Raw genomic sequence first — 23,351 nt, 5'->3', positions numbered from 1 at the left:
GCTATTATAAAGTTAACTATTCCCATATTCATGTGGTACTTTATGCTACTGAGTCACCAAAAGTAATTTCAAAACAAACATGGACTGTGATGGGATGATTGGAATTTTTTCATCCTCATCAGAGGTCTTGAATTTAAGCCTTTGAGAATGGAAAAAATCTTGTTGGCATCGTCGTCCCCAAAGGGTTTTGCAATGTGCGAATTTGGATTTAGTCGGGCTTCAATACGGATATTGAATATCGGGTAGGAAAACAAAAAAAATGACTATCCTTCAAAATTGTTGTCCTATCATGTCTCAACTTTGATTTAAAACTAATTTTTAATTTATATTAATGGTCAAACACAAGTTTAATTTTTAAATACTTCTTATAGTTAGATAAGACTCTAAAACCTTACGTTTCAATAGCTTATGGCTTTCTAGTATTCACTTAAACAAAATTATCATACATTTTAATGTATAAGCATGATGAAAATAATGCTTATACACAACATGTTTATCCCAATGGAAGATATTCTAGCTTCTTTATGTACTTTGTTCACCATAAAATTACAATTTTCTTCAAGCTCTATCTCCTCATTAAAAGTTTTTGCCTCATTGTTTTCACCCCTGCATTACTCTCTTTAAGTTAGGATTAAAATTCTAAAATCAAATTAAACAATACAAGAATATACCCTCGTTTAGCACATGGAATGTGTACACATAGAAGGGCTCGATTTATTTTGACCCCCCATCCCCACCCCTCCAAACAAAAAAAACTTGCATAAATTTCACTTTTCATTTTTAAGAGTGTCAGCTACCTGGTGCAAATCCTACGATCATTTGCTGCCTAGGTTTAGAGTTTAGTTTAAATCAAAATTACATTAAAAAACCAATTCTACATATCCTGCTGAAATTGCAGAAAAAGTTTACAACGCATCAGCATTCTGGTGCAGTCACAAATAAAATACATTAGATTGCTCAAAATAACTCCAACCATTCGACCAAGAGTGGATGTGCATTCCTGCACCTTTTACACTTGCAGTTCACTAATCAGTACAGACTAATGTATAGAGGTGTTGAGAGGCAGTATCTAAATCCACAATTTAAATATTTCTGCCTGATTTCCTAAGGGCATCAAATTATGTGATCAGTTGGCTGGGGGATACTGTACTTGTGACATCAAATCTTTAGGCTTTCCGAACAATGACTCTCCGTTCTCGTTTGTACTCCACTTCATCCCTTTGATGCATAATTATCAGTGCTCTTCTTACCTGACAATATTTAGCGCTGGCATCAGCACAAGGTCTTAAGAGTATTATCATTGAACAAATCTAGACTTCTACTGGTTCACTACCAAAAGAGCTATCAGATGGGCACCACCAAAAATCAAATTCATGGAGCAAAGGGAATATATTATGAGAAAGGCATATATATATATATATATATATATGAAACATTGAAAGGACAACTCTTACAATTGATTCATTCATGCCCATCCTGGTCAGTTCATCAACTAACCGTCTCTCTGATATATGGCTACCAATACCCATTCTTCTCTTAATTTGGGTTTCAGCTTGCTATTCATCCACAAAAAAAATTAACACTGTTAGATTCTGTGGTTGGAAGGATGTATAGCTGGAAAAATTAATGTGAGTATTGGTTGCACAAGAGACAAACCTTTATCTCATTTGCCATCTCAGGAGTAAGGTTTATGTGTTGATTGATTCCAGATCGTGCTGCATCCATTGTGGAAGTGTTGAAGAGCCTAATTGCTTCTGAAACGTGATCTTCATTTGCAACTTGGGAGCTAAAATCATGATAAGAAAGAGGTAGATTATTGATTAAAAAACTGCTTGTATAGGAGCGGAAAGAAAGGATAAAGATAACAGTGAGAAGGAACACATGGAAAAGGGACTTCTCCTAAACAACTTAAATGGCATAGTTAATGGCAGGATGATAGACCTTGAAGCATTTGATTCTATGCAAGTGACAAAGACGCAACTTATAATTGTGGCTACTTACAGTCTCATTCTTGCGAGAGCTTCACTCAACCTCACTATGGCCTCTAGTTGCCGCACAGTAATTGGTATTGCTGCCGCCTCCCCAGTTTCATTTGACTGTCGCCTCATATCCTGTAGCAGATAACAGAAGAAACAAATATCACTGAGAGATGTACAGCATTTTCATAATCAAGAAAGGTTTGTACTGAAATGTTCTTGGATGTCTAATTCTGGACAATCTCCATAGTGAGCCTGCTGATGTAATTACCTGCCTAATTTTGACATAACTTTCTTGTAACATTGAGGCTGCAGAATCTGATAGTCGCGGATGGCAATTGGTCTTACAATATTGTATATATCTGCAACAGGAACACATTTGCTTCAACATCTAGACCTTATAAGTTACAATAATAATGAAGTGCATAACTTCAAGCCATATTAAAGACCAACCTTTTCAGCCAATTATACTCCTTAGAAGTTCTAGTGTCATCCCTAGATGCTTCAGCAGATGCATGGACCCTGACAATATGGTTAGCAATACGCTGTAGAGAAAGAAACACTCAGTAAGTGAACACATTCTTGGAAGTTCTTACACTAAAATAAGCAACAGCGAAGTCTGCTTCAAATTACATCAATGAAAATATTTTGAAAATTAAATACCCATTTATTTGTGATTTCTTGCCCAGTACACTATGTGCACTATCTAGACGCCTAATTTCTTGAACAAAGTGAAGTCCACACCACAAAAATGCTCACTTCACCCACAGAATTGAGAGCGCTAGGATTTTGTCTTACCTTGTCCTGATCGTACTTCCTGATGTCTTTCACAATGAAAATCAAATCGAATCTTGAAAGAATTGTTGTCTGCAAGTCAATGTTATCTTGTGCAGTCTGCAATGAAAATAGCACTTCAGCTCCTGCTTTATGCCAACACAATATGCAGAAAATTGCAAAAGCATAAAACAATTGCAAGGAATTATAGAAACCTTGAGATCATCATAGCGTCCAGATGGAGGATTAGCTGCAGCAAGCACCGAGGTTCTTGAATTAAGGACTGTTGTAATTCCAGCCTTCGCAATGGAAATCGTTTGCTGCTCCATTGCTTCATGAATAGCCACTCTAGTAACCAGTAAGAAGATCTTGAGAAATTCTCATGAGAAAAAATAGTAGAAAAAAGAAAGGAGCTCTAACTATAATCTACCTATCTTCTGGCCTCATTTTATCAAACTCATCAATGCAGACAACTCCTCCATCTGCCAAGACCATGGCTCCACCTTCTAGGTAAAACTCACGCTGATTGTTAAAAAGAAACTCATCAATTTATGATAAACTATAAAGAAACTCATCATTTGAAAATATTGAAAATGGAACATTTATCTGAAATGGCTTCTAGACTAAGGTAAATATAGAAACTTACAGAGCTATTATCCCTAATGACAGAAGCTGTGAGACCAGCAGCTGAAGATCCCTTACCGGATGTGTATACGGCTACTGGGGCCGTCTTTTCCACAAATTTTAGAAACTACATGGTAAAATAAAATAATTCAGACTCTCATTTGCATTGGAAATAGAAACAAGGATGAATAGCAATAGAAAACCTTGCAAACCAAATGCCAAATTAAATTGCTCATGCTTCAGCAAAAAAAAGGCTCTCATGAAAATGGAATTCCATATCAACAATGCCACCTTTTAATCAATGAGTTTAACTGACCTGTGATTTAGCAGTTGAGGGATCCCCCAAGAGCAATACGTTGATATCACCTCTTAATCTTACACCATCAGGCAAGAACTGCACAAACATAGTTAGCAATTAACCAATAAATAAACAAAGAGCATCGCATTGAAGGAAAATGGCATACCTTCCTTGACCCTCCAAATAAAAGGCATGTGACAGCTTTCTTGACATCAACATGCCCAAATATTGAGGGAGCAACCATTGAGCATATCTTGTCATAAGCATTACTATCGGATGCAAATTTCAGGAATTCTTCTTTCTGCAAAAAGGAAGGCCATAAGAACTGATGCACAAGGGAATAATATCCAATCAGATTAAAACAAACACCAAAATTGAAAAAATAATGCTGTCCAAAGACTCCAAACAGCATTTGGGCCCGTGTTATTGAAAAGAGGCAAAAAAATAAATTATGTCCAAATTTCTCTTGACCACTTTTTCAAGTTTGGAGTAAAATTTGAAACAATGCTGCTAACATTAGCTTAAAGCTCTCAATCACCACATGTATTGATAATTTAGAAATTACCTCATCTACTGTGAAGTTGGCTGGCCCTCGAGAATTGGCCTCATTTGTTTCTTCCAATCCAACAACTCTAACATAAGGCTGCCTAACAGCAACAGCTCCTTTGTGACTGCATCCCAGTTCAGAACATAGTAACCCAGAAGTTAAAAAAAGAAAAGAAATAATAACAATGAAGTGACAAACACTACAAAATTGAATTCCTTTTATCACTTGGTGGACTCTTACGATGTTGATGAATTCGACGCTTGAAAAATACTGTAGATCCCCATTATCGTAAGCCTTGTACCAGGCACTATAGTTTGAACAAGATGACGATCTATTGATAGAAGCATATTTCTTGGCAGCTCTCCAGTAGGAACATCCTATAATTACCTCAACAAAAAACACAAATAAAATGAGAATATGACATAAAGAAAGAAGGCCATTACTGATTGCAGTAGAGCTTCTCTTCTGCAACTAAATGCTTCCTCACCTCAGGGTTTTCCTGCAACTTGAGTGTCTGCTGGTCAACGTACTTGCTTTTATCTGGAACCACTACCCATGGATCAATAGGACATGGGTCCTCCCCCACCTGCAAAAATTCCCACCATTAGAATATCACCTAATTAGACTTCAAATTAAGAGTTCCCAGTTTTCATTCTATAAACCTGAGGAACATGATCACAAGAACGTGGTACAATAGCTCCTCCAAGCCCTGGACGACATGGGACGATCTTCACATTTTTGCAGTTCTTACATAGCAAGGTCACATAAGTTGCCTTCGCTTTAGTCTTTGATGCAGCAATAACAATCCCAGATACCTTGACCAGCTTTGATATACATTGTGCCTAAACAAAACAAGGTTTAGAAATATGGGAATTAGTTCATCAATTAGAGAAAGTCTAAGATAATCAAGAAAAAGGCAAAGTTCAAACAGAAACTAACCCCAAGGGAACGCATTGACATTGAATCCTGCTCTGACCTCAAGAGTATTTGTACTTCACCAATCTCCGGCTCCTCCATTTCTCCACTTTCACTAGCTACCCTTGATTTCAAACTAGCAAGAACCTCAGCTGCTGCAGTTTCAAACTATAAACCCAGGATACAAAAAAAAAACAAGCATCATTCAGTAGTTGGTTCTTAAAAAATCCACATTAATGATATATCAACATTTCATGTAATTGAAGACAATGATACACTGATCTTAACCATACTTTTCACTTACAAAAAGTTTTTTAGTTCAGCCACATACAAAGGCCAATTTGTATCTAGAACAATTCATTAACAGGTCCCAAAGTTTCACGAGCCATTCACCTATAACAAATGAATAGTATTGTTTGCATGATTGACAGCACTGCAGGCACCTATAGGAGGACATAGCTAGACATTTATTACACCTTTCAATTATTGTACTTGTCATTCTTCACTGCACAGTTTAGAAACGAATAATGTAATATATCTGCATCTAGAGGGGGAAACTATTATGTCAAAGGGAAACCTTTCTCATGCCTCTATTCAAACAGTAATGTAGCCTTTCAGCAGTGAATATGGACAAACCCACTTGCAACTAAACTAATTATACCTAAGAACAATGCCCCAAACCCAAATGCAACTATTTAATAACTCAAAATGCAAACATATGCAAATCCCACAAATGCATACATTTACATTTTTGAAAAGCCAAATTAGTGAAAACTGCACCCATTTGTTAAGCATGGAGGTCTGACCATCATTATTTGTCACAACGAACATAATCCTATCCAAAATAAACTGCAAGTGCAAAAAGCTACTAGTATACACACAATTACAATATAACAAACCATTAAAAAATCATAAATCAGTAACCATTTTTCATTATCAACATAAATCATAATCCAACATAAGCATTCATTTTCAACAAATCAAAATATCATTATAATACAACAGCAAATTAAATCCATTAAACTCTAAAGTTCATCAACCACAAATTCACAGCCATAAATCAACAGTCCTAATCATTCATTTCAACAGATCCACATCTAATTACAACAAAACAGCAAATTAGATCCATTAAACTCCCAAATTCATCAACCACATATTCAAAGTCATAAATCATAATCATTCATTTTCAACAAAAAAAAATAAAAACAAAATCCATCAAATTATCAAGTTCATCAACAACAAATCCACATCCACATCCTGTTAAACAACACAAAACAGAAATATAACTAGTGCATACCAAAGGAAGGTAATCAGCAGGGTTCTGTCGAAGGAGTTCAGGTAGGGTTTGGTCCCGTTCATAGGAAAGGAGATCAGAAAGGTTAATAATGAGGTAATTTTGGTTCTCGAGAAGAGCTTCTCTGTAAGGAAACACATTCGGCTGAGATTTATCAGGGAAGTTCCTGATGAACTCCTTGAACTTCCGGAGTACGACGTGGCGGCTCGTCCCTCCATTTTCGGCGTCTCCGGTGGCTCCGCCGCCGTGAGGAAACTGAGCTTGGTCGCTGTAGTATACTGCTCCTTCGTCCCAGCCAGACATCTCTCCTTAGAAATCTCTCGTTTTCTCTGACTCAAATTCCACTCTCTCTATGTTTTTCTCTTTGTGGGCTTTGGCTCTCTTTCTGGAAGAAGGGCTTAACAAAAGGGGAGGGTGATTTTGGCGGGAACGGTTGGCGGGAAAAAATATGCACGTGAGTAGCACGTGTATGGATGCTGGCGGGGAAGTTAAGCTCTTACTTATTTTTAATTTAAAATAATTATTTTTTAAATTCAAATATAAAACTTGGTAATTTATTAGAGGCAATGTAATTTTTTTTTTTTTTTTTTGACAATACCATGCGTCTTACTAAATGCCTAACATATTATTGTAATAGATATATTTTCTATATAAAATTTTGAAAGAAAAAAAAATGTGACTATCCCATATTGAATTTAAAACAAGTGAATCGCAAATGTTGTAATCTCGAACACTCCTTAGAGGCTTAATCCCATGGCAATGCCTCTTTCCCCAAATTCCTATGTATGTTAATTTGCCATAATAAACGTTACTACTATTCAAAATGTCTCGTTAAATTGTGTTTCTAATAAAAAATCTGGAAGATGTAACATAGCAAACTTGCAACATTTTTCCAAATGAAATTCATGTCCAAACGCCAAATATCACTTTTCAATGCCAAGCACTATTTTTTTCAAATATCACTCAATTCAGCAAATGGAAGAATGGGGAGAAAACCAACAAAGAAATGGCAAAGATGGAAAGAAGAAAAGGAAGGATCTATGAGAATATACCAAAAATATGGAACTTCAATTAAGAGAAAGTTGACCTCGCAACAGTAGCAGGCCACATTATCATTTCAAGACCTTATGTACCCTCCCAACTATATGTAAAATTACATCATTTAGCACCTATTCTATTTGCAATCACACAAGGGGGGAGCTACAAAGAACCCTTTAATCGCTCTATGACCTCTTCCAGTAATATACAACATTCTATGTCCTATACACATAATTGACATACAGCCACATTATCGTCGCAATAAACAGCCTAAATGCATTTTTTGTAAATTACACTCAAATTGATGTTTTGGGGCCCAGTAAGCGCCTCAGTTGTCGAGCAGATATCCTTCCTGCTTCAAGAACCAAAGAGCCCCTTCTGCTGCATGCTCAGCTGCATCTTTCTTTTTCGCCTGAGCTTCTCCATAAGACTCTACAACTCTTGATGTTTCTTCGATCTCTACCACCACCCGGAAAGTAAACCTGAAGATTATTTGTAAAAGTGAAGAAGGGAACATACATAAACAGTTTGGAGAACATAAATATGAGTGGTTGGGTGCACAACATACACTACTACTTTCTTCGCTCTCTCTCTGTTTCTCTCTATGACTCCATAGGCTCTAAAATGTCAAGGATTTTAGGGTGCACACAGCACAAATATAATCAATAATAAAGGATGGTGTTGGTGGTGTAAACATTTCTTGGTTAGATCAGAAGAAAGCCTTATAGACAATATAGGGGTCCTCCTCATGGACAACTTTAAACCATATGACCAGCAAGAATTTTTCTTTATTCATAGGTACCAAGAACTAAGGGGTCGTTTGGTTGGGAACAAGTTATGGTTGATTAATTACTTCGGGATAAGTTATCCCAGCATGTATATGGGATAACTTATCCGATCACTATGGTATAAATGGTGGCATAAATAATCCAATGACTAGCTAATACCTGCAACCAAACGCATGATAAATAATCCTATATTTTATCGGGATTATTATACCTTATACCTTACATCAAACGACTCCTAAAAGTAAGAACTGCAACTGCAAGTAAAATATCGAACAACCAAATGGTGCAAGAAATTAACCACACAAGTTCTGTCAAAGAAGTCAGTAAAGAAGAGGCAAAATGATTGCACATCACTGCCATCTCAAGCTGAAGTTTTTTCTTTGTGGTGCATAGCTTTCTACTTCTCTAAGAGGAATTTAAATGCCTAGTGTGATGACCCGCCACGTCATCATGCCACATAAGCGTCACATAGGTGCCACATGGCACAAAGTTGCCCATGTGGAGGGCTTAGATAGGAAGAAGGCTAGTTCATAGTGGAAGGTTCTAGAAATACATGGAGAATTTCCATGGAAGAGCTTAGAATTCCATGGAAGGTCCTTGGAATCTTCTAGTTGTGTAGAGAGTTCTAGAATAGGGACTTGTACATAATTAATATTTGCAAATTAGCCCCTAGTGAGTAGTATAAATAGAGGGGCATTCATTTGTAATGCAATCAAAGCAAGAATCAAGCAATCTTCCAAGCAATATAAAAGTCTTAATAAGAAATTCTCTGGTGTCTTTCTTCATTCTCTTAGCGATCTAATTTGAGAAGGCTTACTTGAGCTTACAAGATGGTGAAAGATTCTTGAGTAAGTTTTCAAGTGCCGCACGGAGTGCTTAGTAGAAGTCCAAGTCCGTTACACTAGGCTTCATGTGTTATATCAATGTAGTTTCTAGTTGTAAAGATGTGGTGCTTGTGCCTAACTCATCCCCAAAAGTTAGGTCATGAGGAGGATTTGCTAAGTCCATATAAGTAAACCACTAATCCATTCTACAACCAATGTGGAACTCTAACATCCTCTCCGCACCCAGACCCAACTAAAGCGTGGATCGGAAGAACAGGGATGGACCTAGCTCTGATAGTTATGACACTTGGGCTTAACTTAACCCCAAAAGCTAGCTCATAAGGGAGGATTGTGAAGTCCATATAAGCATATCATCCGTCTATTCCCCAACCTATGAGGAACTAAAACACCCCCCCTTCGCGCCGAGCCCCAACTGAAGCGTGAACTTGAGAGCCCTAACATGGATGGACCACATGAATTTCATTCAAAGAAGAAAGCATATAAATACATATAGACTGTGTGCTAACCAAGGAAAGAAATAAAATAACCTATAGATCTGCTAACAATTTATGGGAAAATGTATGTCACATAAAGCTGTATACGTTCATTCTGTAATACCAGTAAAACTGTCTGTTCAAATTTTGGGCCACTTCGCAAAAAGCGATATTTTGCAACTAAGTATTTGGTTAATTCAATTTGTTTACTACTCCCTCTATTTCAATTTGTTTGTCTTACTTTCCTTTGTAGTCTATTAAAAAAAGAATGCATCTTTCCTAATTAGGCAACTCTTCAATTTCAACATCCCACCTGGCATGTTTAAGACACCACAAAATTAAAGACATTTTAGAACATTATACATATATTTAGTTTAAGACCCCAAGATTGAAACGGAGAGGGGGGGGAGGGGGGGGGGGGTTCTATTTAGTTTACTTTTCATGATTGCCGGAATCTACTCAAAATTCAGGAATGAAAATAGGAACCACTCTTCACTAGTTCAGTACATACTCTTTCAAGTGACTTGGTCCTGTTTCCTTGCAACATTCAAATAAAGGAGGTTTCCAGCAGTTGGCAGCACAAATTTCATGCAAACGTGATTTTGCCGATTCAGTTTTTGAACCACCTGAAGTGTTTTGGAGTAAGAAATGATAACATGGATAACAAAGCAGATATAGATATCCTTGTTTATTGATACCTGTAGCTTTTGAATCTTCCTTAGAGCCATTACTCATGATGGTCTGGTCAGAATTGCATTGTACAGATGCCTCTGGGGACAACAACTTTCTCGTAGACTTAAACTTGAAATTGCAACTTCTTGCAAGTTTCTCATTAACAGGGAATACTTTTAAGTCACAATCACTTTCAGACGTTTCATGCTTATCCAAGTCATCACAACTAGTAGTAAGAACACAGGGTGTTTCATCATATCCTATCAGTTTAGCTTCCATCTTAATAGCTGTTTTCAGCACTTGTTCCAGTGATTTAGACTTGGGCCTATAGCCTTGAGCCTGCACATTGGAAGACATTATGAAACTGCAAATAGCTATAAGAGAAGTCAGATATTGGAGGTGATAAAAACTAAAACGGCAATTACTGAAAAATCAATGATAAAACAGATGGGCACAAGGAGAGCAAAGAAACATTGATTCTGCCCTCTATAATAACAGATGATCAGCACGCAACTGCTGGGAGAAGTAAAGAAAATAAAGCAGCTTGGGTTTTAAGGTTAAAACTCCAGCAGGGAGAGCAAGCAAAATCGTCCACCAGCCAGAAAGTACAAACCAACAATCACAAGCATCACAAGATTAAAATTTCATGTAACTAACAGGTGTTGACTGGCCATTTTAGGGGGATTCAAGTTCTGGTTTTAAAATCATACAGACCAATTCGCAACTGCAACAAATCAATTGCTTTCTCGGAATTTCATTCAAATGTTGAAATCAATAATTTTAAGTAGCATTTCACAAGATACTTCAGACAGCAATTAAAAAATGCTCTCAGGCACACTTACCCAAAACTCTCTCTCTCCTACTTTCTAGGAGAGAGAGTACCCTCTTTTCGGCAGGTCGCCTGAGAACTACAAACCTCATCCTTCCCCTCAGCTATCTCCTTCTGCGATAGCTTTCTCCCTTCCTTCACCTCAGTTACCTTCCACAAACATAGGGGGGGGGGGATAGGGTTTATTTCCACGCCTGTTTCAAGTCATTTGATATTACCAGATGGACATCTGGGACTGGCAAGGAAGTCTGGTTTGATTGGGTGGAGCGTAGAAGAAACAAGATGTGAAGAATAACTCTCAGCATAAAAGTGATGGAGTGGATTTGTTTTGTCCTGAAAGAAGCCTCAAACGACAACCAAGAATCTTGTGAGGAGATGGAGAATGAAGGACCAAATGGCAGAGTATTTTAGTACAAGGAAGTTTAATGCTCATGGAAGATTTATGAGTCTTTTGTCTCTAAAAGGAGCAGACAGAGCAGTAGTTATACTGCCAGAAGCTTCCAATGCTGGTTGGAAAGACATTGCACTCATCAATTACTCACCACCAAGAACATTAAAAGCTCCTCACAGAATGGTTGACATTAACCACTCGGATGCCAAGGTTGTTGAGGACAGTAAGTGGCAGTCATATACCACTGAAGTTCCAGAAAGCAAAAGGCAGGAGGTTTCCACTACTGCTACAATTGAGTATGGCAGAGGTTTGCTTGGAAGATGTATCACAGGAAACTTCGGCAATCTTGGCTCTGAGATGCCTACCCTCTCCGAGGTTAGGAAATGGGCACCATCAACTTGGAAGAAAGTTTTTGGGGTTAATATCTACGAGATGATAGACAGTACTTTCCTTTTCAGATATTCCCCAATAGGAATATGGCTGAGCAGACACTTCAAGGTGGATGGACCTGGAAGAAAAGTAGGGTTCAGTTGGAATGGTGGAACCCTAGAGCTGGGTGCACACCGGCGGCACAGAAGAGCAAAGCCACTTGGATCAGAGTGATTGGGCTACCTCTTCACTTATGGTCGCACAAAATTTTCCGACAAATTGGAGACTTTTGTGGTGGCTGGAAATCGACGGAGAAAGAGACTGGTTTGAAGAATCACCTTAAATCGGCTCGAATAGAAGTAAAGGGGGATGGTCAGAACGTTCCAAGGGAAGTAACTATCACGAAAGAGGGGCAAAATTTCTTTATCCCGATTCGGTTGGAAGGAAAACCTAGTTTCAGAAGAGCTCCGGTGGTGTTAAAGGAGCCTGGAGACGAAAAAATCAATGGCACAAACAAAAATTTTGTCCAGCGGTCCTTAGAGCCCTATGAGGTAATAGACTCTGTTGGACAGTCGACAGCTATTGACTAGAGGGGTCAGGGTCACTTGGGAGTGGGAGTAGGAGTTGATATTTCAAATTTTAAACCCCATGTGGAGTCACATGAGGAGCATGGAAATTATTTGGGAGATACACTGCACCCTTTGGGCCATCTCGACAGCAATAATTATATTGGGCCTGATCCAGCCCAATTTATTGACTATGCCTAGGAGAGTTACTGAGGCCTTGTACAGCTGGGAGGAGGCAGGTGCCCTTGCAAAAGACAGAACTAGATGGAGAATTATCCCTGCTTCAATATGGTGGGCAATCTGGAAAGAAAGGAATTCCAGATGTTTTGAAGGCATAGAAAATAGTGTGCAGGATGTTAAACTAAACTGCATTTTTGTTGTTATGTTTTTGGTGTAATCAATAATACTCAAATGACACTGCCTCTATAGTTGATGTTTTAGACTCAATATAGAAATAGAGTAGGAGTGTCTAGAGTGCATTTGTATATAAGGTTTGAGTACAACCCATGTACTTTTGTGATATAATACAACGTTACCATTTTAAACAAAACAATATTGTGGATGAGCCCATTAATGAAAGAAGGGACATGCTACTAGTAGAACTCACGTCAAGCAGGCCCCTTTCGAATCAGTTAGATAATCTATCAGAGGACTTTGCAGATGGCGTCGATAGATGGCAAAGCTCCAGTTAGAGAAATCGACAGCAACATGCAAGTGGTATCTAGGGAAGAAGAAGGGAGTTTCAATGCTGAGGGAAAAGGAGACACGAAAGGGGAGAGTCCAATCCACGAACAACAACAATTATCAATTATTGACCCGTCAACCAATGGGGATCTGTGGGAAGTAGAAGATGTATCACCACTACAAGCAGAACAGACTGAAGCAGTTCTGGAAAAGGAGGCGGAAGCAACTGCCTGGATCAAACAATATTTGCTAAAACTAAGATGTTTGGAATTGATTTTAATGCCCATGAGAAGGAAACTCTTGAACTACTTATGCAAATAGATGGGAGTAGGCAAGCAAGAAGAATGGAACTAATCACAAATATCAAGAAAATCATAAGCAAAGGCTCGCTAGAACTGAAAAATCTGATCACCTTCGATGTAAAATTCAAAAGTAGTGGAGGCAGATCAAAGGGGAAGGGGAAAACTCAGAATGACCAATGAAGCTAAAATAGTTTCATGGAACGTGAGAGGACTGCATGATCAGGGGAAGAAAAGAATCGTCAAGAGCCAACTTTTAGACTGGAAAGCAGACATAGTATATTTGCAAGAAACAAAATTAGAAGGGAACTGTCAGGATCACATTAAACAGATCGGGGAGAGGAAGACGGACAAGGTTTGTTTGTCTAGAAGTCAGTGGTACCAGAGGAGGAATAATCACGATGTGGGATTGTAGGGTCTGGAAGGGAGAAGTGTTACAGATAGGAGCCTATTCCCTAACCTGCAAATTTGAGGCAGTTCTGCAGGAATTTTCTTTCCATATCTCTAGTATACGCACCTAATGGAAAGATAGAAAGGAGGTTAGCATGGGATGAATTGGGGACAGTGAGAGGGTTGATAGAAGGTCCTTGGGTAATCTGTGGAGACTTTAACGTCAGCAGATTTCACTCCAAAAAAGGAACTGCAACAGAAGGACTTCAGCAATGGTGGAGTTCTCTGACTTCATAGAGGATATAGAATAAGTCGACACACACTGGGAAGATGGCTCATTCACATGGTTTAAGGGAGATAATCAAGAGGCTGCTTCAAGGATAGACAAATTTCTTCTCTATTCTGAATGGGATGGAAGTTTCAGTACATAAAACAAGTGCCTTTGCAAATGCTGGTTTCTGATCATGTGCCTATTGCACTTCAATGTGGTAGCTGGGAGGTCCCAAAATCCTATTTCAAATTCCAGATTTGGAGGTTGACAAAATAAGGTTTTGAGGACAAAGTTAGTGATTGGTGGAATTCTTTTGAGTTCTCTGGAGACTTGATTACATCTTAGCCTCCAAACTTAAAGCCCTCAAAGAAAAGCTCAAGGAATGGAGTAGGAGTGATCAAGGGAGTCTGAAACTTCAAAAGTCAAGATTGCTTAACCAAATAGCAGATCTGGGCTCAATTCTGGACTCCAGGATCATGAAAGAAGAGGCAGCTGCTAAAAAAGCTGAGTTATATTTGGAACTGGAAGAAGTCCTAAAAAATGAGGAGAGTGTATGGAGACAGAAATCAAGGGCACTATGGGAGGGCGATAAAAACACCAAGTTCTATCATCAATCAGCAAATGCCTATAAGAGATACAACCATATTGACAAACTAGAGGTGCAAGGGGAGACTATTGTGGAACCAGCAAGAGTAAAAGAAGAGATAGTTGAATTCTATAATAAGCTTTATAGAGGAGGTAGAATGGAGGCCTACTGGAAACATCAGCAACTGTCCTAGAATTACAGAAGCTGAAAAAGAAGTTTTGCAGGAAGAATTTGAAGAACAAGAAGTTTATAACTATCTTAAGATGTGTGCAACAGACAAAGCCCTAAGCCCAGACGGTTATACTATGGGATTCTACATCAAATGTTGGGAGGTTCTGAAGTATGATATCATGTAAGCTTTCCACATGTTTGACAAAAGTTTCAATGCTACTTATATGGCCCTGAGACCCAAGAAGAAAGGGGCAAAAGAGTTGAGAGATTTCAGACCAATTAGTCTAGTAGGGAGTTTCTACAAATTGGTCTCCAAAGTCTTGACAGAAAGGTTGAAAATAATGGTGGACACATTGGTAGATTCACAACAGATGGCCTTTATAGGAGGCAGACAAATTATGGATGCTGTATTGATAGCCAATGAGGCAGTTGATTCTAAAATTTCTCAAAAGAAACTTGGCATTCTATGTAAACTTGACATTGAGAAAGCCTTTGATCATGTCAATTGGGAAAATTATCTTGCAAGTCCTTAGGCAAATGGGTTTTGGTGCTAAATGGGTCAACTGGGTGAAGTTTTGTATCTCAACAGTGAAGTTCTCCATTCTTGTCAATGGTGGCCCTGAAGGCTTTTTCAATGCTCAGAGAGGGATCAGACAAGGGGACCCCATGTCCCTGTTTTTGTTCATTTTAGCTATGGAAGGTCTTAACAGCATGGTAAAGGTGGCCAATACTAATGGATGGATCAGAGATTTTGAAGTGGCCGGAAACAATAACCAAAGAATGGAACATATAATGTTGAATGATTGGGAGATAGACTTGTGGAACTGTTTAACCAGTTGGAGAGTTTTCCAGCTTTTCAAGGGTTGCAAGAAGGTGCAGATTGCCTATGGTGGAGTGGACATGTAAGTGGAGCATATAAGGTCAACTCAGGGTATAGGATTTTGAACCAGGTAGAGCCACATATTACTAACTGGCCTAGGAAGCATATTTGGAAGACTAAGACACCTTACAAAGTATCTTGCTTCACCTGGCTTCTAGCTAAAGAAGCAGTATTGACACATGAAAATATGATCAAAAGGAATATTGCTCTTTGCTCTAGATGTTTCCTTTGCAAAAAGGAAGTTGAAACAGTAAACCGTTTGTTCCTACACTGCAGAATTACAGATCAACTATGGAAGATTTTCATCAATTTCAGAGGCATAGCCTGGACAATGCCAAGCAAAATTGCTGACACTCTTTTTAGTTGGGAGGAAGCAGGAGTGGGTGCAGGAAACAGAGAGAGATGGAGGAACATCCCGTCATGTATTTGGTGGACTATTTGGAAGGAAAGAAATGATAGATGTTTGAGGATAGGAGGAGTTTAATACAGGATACTAAGCTATAATGCATTTTGCTTTTCTGTTTTTGGTGCACTAAACTGTGTTCTAGTGACACTAAATCAATCCTAGATGTCCTAGGCACCATTTAGGATTGGTTTCATATCTGGTATATTCTGTATCTATTCCATTTGTAAATTGGTTTTCCCGGTACTACCTAAGTACTGGTTTTAATACAAAGTTACCTTACTCAAAATAAATTAATTTTAAAGAGTTAAGTTCAGCAATTTTTAGCAATTAGATATATGAAGAAAAAAGATCCAGATTTCCAATTCGTCAATGAATAAAAGAATGCTGAAAATAAGGAACAAAGCTGACAGCTGAACTCTGCATCATCATACTCCCTCTGTTTCAGTTTGTTTTTCCTACTTTCCTTTTTAGTGTGTTTCAAAAAGAATGTCTCTTTCTTTATTTGGTAACTCTTTATCAACTTTACACATGACATGTTTAAGAACACAAGATTAAAGGACATTTTGACACATTTGACGTATCTTTAATTCGAGACCACAAGATTTAAAGGTCGTTTTTACTTTCTTAAACTCCGTGCCAAGTGAAAACAGGACAAACAAGTTGAAACGGAGGCAGTAAGAAAGATTCTGAAAGCTGTTTCACATAACAATGTAATAATCTCCTATGAAACAAAGAATTTTCCAGATGAGAATGAAGAATATGAATAAGGTTAGGTACATTATCAACCAACAAAATAAGAAACAAAGAATTAAAAACAATTTAATATGGAGTGCATGCTGTGAGATATATAACTAAGGAGAAAATATTTATGGGGTTGCATGACTATCTATATTCCATGCTTCGATCTATTTATATAAAGATTTACAAGGATGGCATGACTAACTATATCTCATGCTTCGATCACTTGGTGGGACATTGTATAAAACTACTGGATTGTTTACCATCAACACTCCCCTAAAGTCATGATGTGCATGCTGAGCTTGCTCATGGTACGTTCTACATTAGTACCTATATTCAGCATAATACAGCGACAACACCCCTCCCTTTAGGACCTCACCATTCTAGCTAGTCACTAAACCAATACCAAAATACCTAAAAATCAGAATCTCACTAAGAATCGACACACAGCAACAAGGTTTCCCTAAACAATTCAAGTGATTCAACTCATCAACGACTTGAAACATAATGATTTACTCAATACCTTTATCACAGAAATCTGCAACCTGTTTTCAGAAGTAAACCTTCAGGCTTCAATTTCACATGACACTAACAACTCATCCTAAAGCTTATTTTCCTTATTTTATATGAGCATGAAGAATCAACCAGAAAGACAACCAAACTCATCAATTGTCAGCACCAGACTGTCATTTTCCTGTAAAGCAATATTTCAAGTATATACTTCATGCTACTGGAAACAAGCTGCAGTTTATTCAGCATTTCAGTTTTCTTAAAAGTATAAACAAGCTGCGCAGGTGAAACCCCCTGCATTTAATTTGCTCATATAACATACAGAAAGAGCTTCAACAAGAAGAAAAAAACAGAGACAGTCAACTGTAAGTACCTTGTTTTAGGATACTAGCAGAAGAAATCAAGATGCACACAAAAACATAGAAGAGTGAGATGCATACCTTCAAGCTTGAGCATACTTTCTGTGCAGCCATTCTTTGAGCAGATTTTTTATTAATATTGAGAGCAGAAGCAGCTGCAGAAACATTCTCCCCATTTACCCTGGCCTCAACTAGAAATTTGCTATCTTTTTTTGACGGCAGGAACTTTAAATTCCAGCCAAAAGACTGACAAAGTTCATAGAGTTCCCTTGTCGGATTAAGCTGCAACCTGGTAAAGCTCATGACGGGCTTTAAGAAGGAGAGTATAATTTGCCAAGCACGGTTCAAGTCAAACCCTGTGTCAAGTAGGATTGCACCCATACAAGACTCCACCAAGTCGCCGAGGGCCTGAACTAACCAGTAAACAAGGGAGCAAAATGAAGGTTCATCTTTTTGATCAAGTAAAATTTTTATTAGCAAAGAGCAAAAAAATACCTGTATACAAGAAGTATACCAAAAAAGTAGAAAATCTCACAAAAAAATATGGTTTTCTACGAACGAAACCAATCTTCTATACCCACAGGAACCTCGAGGGTGCACCAAAATCAATAAGGGAAGAGAGGCTATTCCTTAAATGTACAAAATCCTTCTCTAGTTGGTCACAACGAGGGTTCATCTTCTAAAGGTGATTGAACAAGTTTCCTAACTGTTCAGGAGAGAAGCAACCAACAAAATAACACTTGTGTCTGATAAATTTTCCCCGTAAACAAGACTCTCTAACCCCTTAGGGATACAATATGATGCTACCAAGTGAGAAGAAAGGAGCCTCAACTTATAGAAATCCAAAAATTTTCCTCCAAGGAAAGGATTAGCCAAAGAAGAGAGGTTTATAAATTCTTTTTAGGAGAAGAAAAAAATCAAATATGATAAATGTGTTACCCTTCCTTCAAAGAAAAGGAAAACCCAACTATGGTAAGAAAACCAGGAGAAACACCTAAAATTTCTCCCCCTTGGACAGATTTTTCTAACAAAAATATTGATCTGGCTTCTTCACATTAATCTACAACAGGTTGAATGTCCATCTCCTCCACAAAAACCATTGTTAGAGAATCATAAAGTTATATGTTTGCTTGTATATAATCTAGCTGATTTCTAGGGATTTAACATCTAGTTACCTTAGTTAGCCGTTTCTTTATCTGTATTTAAATCATAGTATTCTTTGGATAATAGACAAGTAATTCTCCTAAACTACCTTGTTCAGCAGCATGGTATCAGAGCATCGTAGCTCTTGGGTTTGTTTTCTGGAGTGTCGAATCTATGGTCTATAGAGCCTTCCACCGTGACTATCAAACAAATGTTTGAGTACCTACTTCTTTGCAGTATGACTTGCTATCCAGCTTATTAAGACCCAAATTCTTATACCTGAATTCTTTTGAAGGAACACTTACAATGTAATTTCTTATATTTATTTGATGAAGGGAAAATTTTCTATACTACATCTAAGTGCCAACACAAACTATTATCAACTCTGTATAAGAAACTCAATCAACCATCAAATATAAGACTTAAGCAATAAGTATGTCGAATACCTTCGGACAAGATGGCTCTTCACCCAGCTTTTTCATAGAATCTGGTCTGCCAATGAAATTGACATATCTAGTAATTGACTCACGGAGGTCGCTAGAATCACAAAGTATATGACTGTGGAAGCCTTGACGTACTGCAACAACTGCAAAGGTATTGTTGTTTACAGAAATTGATCTCAGATCAGTCAACTGGCCAGGCTTCAGTTTTGGGTACACAGAGTACAGATAAGATGTGATCAAATAATCAAGGACAGCATCTCCAAGAAACTCCAATCTCTGTTAAATAAAATCAAATGTTCAAAGAGAGAAGTTGCTGTAAGCGTAGTCCTAGCTCGCCTTACGCAACACCGATAAAGGTTTCAGAAAAAAGTAGGTTATTTAAGAAGAGCAATTTCATACCTGATAGCAACCCCCTCCATGCCTGTTATAAGATGGATGTATGAATGCCTGAATGAGCAAACCCTTATGGATGAAAGAATAACCTAATAAATGTTCAATGCCAAGAACATCTATTTCATCAGCAAGTGGCATAAAGACTTTGCTTGCAGAGCAGATACTTTTTAGTTGTGGTTCTTTGAAATCTGTATGGATACCAATCCATTTTAGAAATGCAATTGCTGCTTTGAAGCCACTGTCCACTACAAAAGCACCAACAAGGGCTTCAACTATATCAGCAATTGTTTTCTTACGCAACCAGTGATGACATTTGCTACACCTAACTTCAGTCTTTGCACCATCTGTCCCGCTACCACATAGACCATGTATTTTTTTTTCTGTTTGCTTGTTACAGGTTACAGGACACGGACGGCCTACTACATAGAAGTGGTTGGGTTCAAATGATTGATCACGTATATATGCCTGAGACACAGAAAAATGTAGAGATTCAAGCCAATTGAGTTAAGTATAAGCATCTTAAATCACGTAAATAGAACATATGTATACAAATAAAGTCGCATTAAAGTAGTATTTTATTACTCCCTTTCCTCATGTTAAACCACAGTTGCCTCTGATATCTAAAACTTCATTTGAGATATGCAGTTTCATCTTATATTCATGATTTCATATTTACGTTCAATCATTGATATACAAAATGCTGTCATAGTTATCACAAAAAGTAAACAGAAAGCAGAACTGTCTAACTTGAGAATCCAACAACATAGCTCATTACAAATAGAGGGAGTTATTTTAGAATGGTGAGTATGTTTTATGTTTTATGGCTTGCTCTTGAAAACATTCAGATATTTGCGAGGACATCATACTATGACAGTATGAGTAAAACATTTCTTCATGCTAGCAAAAGGAAATGTCAGCTATGGCGGAATATTAAGGAGCATCAAGACGACATCAGACAAACTTAGAAGGATTGTTTCAATGATGAAAAACAAAAAAGCATTCATTACCAGCTAATTAAATATTAAAAGAACGTAATGTGTTGTTGAAGTGTGTGACCATCTCATCTAAAAGCTTGAGCTGTTAGAGAGAGCACATTTTTATTATTTAATGTATTCTCAACACACCCCTTCACATGTGGGTTTCATGGGCCAAGCACGTGGAAATTCTTTTTGATATGTGTGGTGTGAGATTCGATCACTATCAGCTTTGATGCCATGTTGAAGTGTGCGATCTTCGCATCTAAAAGCTTAAGCTATTAGAGAGAGCACACTTTTATTATTAATTGTATTCTCAGCATGTGTTAACAGCAATGTCTCTCCATCCAGCATTGAAGGCTTCTGGCAGGATAACAACGGCTTCCACACCCTTGAGGGATAAAATACTCATGTACCTTCCATGAGCATTAAATTACCTTGTTCCAAAGTACTCTGCTATCTGGTCCTTTGTCCTCCATCTTCTCACAAGATTCTTGTTGTTAGTTGAGGCTTCTTTCAGAATAACACATATCCACTCCATCACCTTTTTGCTGAGAGTTATTCTTCTCATCATGTTTCTGCTTCTCTCCACCCAGACTTCCTCGCTGGAAATCCATCTAGTGATGTCAAAAGACTTGAAACCAGCTGTAAAATAGATCCTGTTCTCCCCCATTTTTGTTGAAAGGACTGAAAAGATGAAGAAAGAAAGCTATCGCAGAAGGAGATAGCTATAGAGTCTTGGAAGAGGTTGGTGGTTCTCAGGCAACCCACCGGAAAGATTCTCTCTCCTAAAAAGTAGGAGAGAAAGAGTTTTGGGGGAATGTGCCTGAGAGCATTTTATTTCCAAATATTGTTCATGTGTATGGGGGCTAGGAGGACTAAAAGATTAAAATATCAATATGCTTTATAAGTAAATGTGTGTGGTGATTTGGGACAGAGGAATATGCTGTGTTGATAAAGTTGCTAGTGGAAAAATATGGGGGCTTTGAGGAATAAAGATATCACTATGCCTTATGAATGTGGAGGAACATTTTGAAGGGATGGGAAGAGTTTGGCATTTTTGAGTATTTCAAGGTAGGGAGTAAACTTTTGGGGGCATAAGTAGAAACAATATTTTAAGACTTGCATATCAATTTCATGTCAAAAAGAGATGACAGTCCAGAGAGTCCAGATGATACAAAATGGAGAAGTTCTTTTGGGTATGTGAGGTTTACGAGGAATTCCTAATTGAGTTGCTTCACAAACAAGGAATTCCGCAGGATAACCATGATATTTAGAGGTGGGGAGCAGGGAACAATGGGGAATTTTCTGTTAATCTTTCTATAGAAGTTTTTGGTTTAGGAGGAGATTGCATTTCCACATAATTCGATTTGGAAACCTAATGTTCCCAAAAGGTGTGTTTCTTTACTTGGCTAGCTAGCTACAAGAGGGGTGATATAGATGTTTCCCATTTCCTTCTTCATTGTTTGGTAACCTCAAGGTTATGATGGAAAACTTTGTGTTGGTTTGGATTTTGGAATGACTTGTGTGATGCCAGGCATCCCGAAGGAGCTCATGTTCAGTTGGAATTATGGTAGGAGGAATTGTTGTAGGGGGAAGAGAAGACACGTGGCTTGGAATGTTTCTTCACTAGCACTTACGTAGGCCATATAGAGAGAAAGAAATAGGAGAGCTTTTGAAAGTGTAGAGATGAATCTTGCTCAACTGAGAAATAGTTTTAGCCCTTATTTCCTTTTGGTGCACCCATGAAATTATTTTATGTATAGAAGATTGGGTGGTCCAATTTGTTTAACATGCTTTACATGAGCGGAGGTTCTATCGGAAACCTCTTTACCCTTACCAGGTAAGGTAAGTCTACGTACACTCCATCCTCCCAGGCCCACTTGTGGGATTTCACGGGGTATGTTGTTGTATAGAAGATTGGGTGGCATTTGTAGAAAACCATATCTTTCTGTAGGTTTTTTCTACATTTTGAATAACTTCTTGTATATGGGTGATTTTGTGCCCAGACAATAAAATATCTTATCAAAAAAGTGTGCAGGTTTCGAGAACAAGAGCATCCCTTTCCAAAGCATTAAAATGAACCGTTTAGTGACCTTTTACTTTTGGTGTATCCATACTATTCCCAAGGATCCGGGGGATTATGAGGGAGATAGGTGTTTAGATTCTTTTGACAAACCCTCTATACTTTTGATGTAATTACTACAGGAGTTCACTATTGGTGTACTTCTCTGTTTATAATACCACTTAACTTTCTCAAAAAAATAAAGTGTGCAGGAGCAACAAGTTTGTTGTTCCAGACACTTAGTAAATCCCCTCTTTTACTTGGTTGAATAGGAGATCATCGAATCTTATACTCCCTTAATCCCAATTTTATATGATAATATTTCTGTTTAGGTCCTCTCAAAATATTTAACCCCTTCCATTTTTAACCCATGAATGTATCAGATGTTTACTCCCTTTGTCCCATTCCATTTTACATTTATTGACTAGACAAATTTTCATTAGTTAATTTAACTTGTTTATTATATATATTAGTTACAATGGAGAAAATATCAAATTTATTTGATACAATGACGAATTATTTGAGGCCTCATAAATGACAAATTATTTGGGGCCTCATAGTAATCAACAGAGATGATTATTTCTTTTTCCCCATAAGCTTCAACAAAGAAATAATTCTATTTTTGCTCTTTTATTTGTTT

General features: G+C 37.8%; 2 protein-coding genes across 3 annotated transcripts in view; both read right to left on the bottom strand.

Moving 5' to 3' along the window:
• Nucleotides 1-844: 844 nt before the first annotated feature.
• On the bottom strand, nucleotides 845-6,789 carry LOC125875945 (DNA replication licensing factor MCM5). The gene is made up of 18 exons (XM_049557019.1): nucleotides 6,432-6,789; nucleotides 5,159-5,302; nucleotides 4,882-5,061; nucleotides 4,707-4,805; nucleotides 4,460-4,596; nucleotides 4,238-4,343; nucleotides 3,839-3,973; nucleotides 3,691-3,768; nucleotides 3,397-3,501; nucleotides 3,181-3,272; nucleotides 2,966-3,098; nucleotides 2,775-2,870; nucleotides 2,430-2,521; nucleotides 2,248-2,338; nucleotides 2,002-2,111; nucleotides 1,657-1,786; nucleotides 1,455-1,556; nucleotides 845-1,250 (listed from the first exon to the last, which is right to left on the bottom strand). Exons 1-18 carry the CDS (start codon nucleotides 6,729-6,731, stop codon nucleotides 1,167-1,169), a joined length of 2,214 nt encoding a protein of 737 aa, XP_049412976.1. The 5' UTR covers nucleotides 6,732-6,789; the 3' UTR covers nucleotides 845-1,166.
• Nucleotides 6,790-7,793: 1,004 nt separating this feature from the next.
• Nucleotides 7,794-23,351, bottom strand: part of LOC125875940 (dicer-like protein 4) — a 38,103-nt gene continuing 22,545 nt past the window's right edge. For both annotated transcript variants that reach the window (XM_049557013.1, XM_049557012.1), the window contains exons 20-25: nucleotides 19,679-20,137; nucleotides 19,283-19,555; nucleotides 17,775-18,101; nucleotides 10,271-10,583; nucleotides 10,084-10,198; nucleotides 7,794-7,948 (exon numbers count right to left, since the gene is read on the bottom strand). In XM_049557013.1, the coding sequence (XP_049412970.1) occupies nucleotides 7,795-7,948; nucleotides 10,084-10,198; nucleotides 10,271-10,583; nucleotides 17,775-18,101; nucleotides 19,283-19,555; nucleotides 19,679-20,137 (1,641 nt within the window). In that variant the 3' untranslated portion in view covers nucleotide 7,794. The remainder of the gene's footprint in view (nucleotides 7,949-10,083; nucleotides 10,199-10,270; nucleotides 10,584-17,774; nucleotides 18,102-19,282; nucleotides 19,556-19,678; nucleotides 20,138-23,351) is intronic.

Source organism: Solanum stenotomum, chromosome 9, assembly GCF_019186545.1.
Source record: "Solanum stenotomum isolate F172 chromosome 9, ASM1918654v1, whole genome shotgun sequence".
NCBI classification, from domain to species: Eukaryota; Viridiplantae; Streptophyta; class Magnoliopsida; order Solanales; family Solanaceae; genus Solanum; species Solanum stenotomum.
This window is presented reverse-complemented; position numbering and strand designations above follow the sequence as displayed.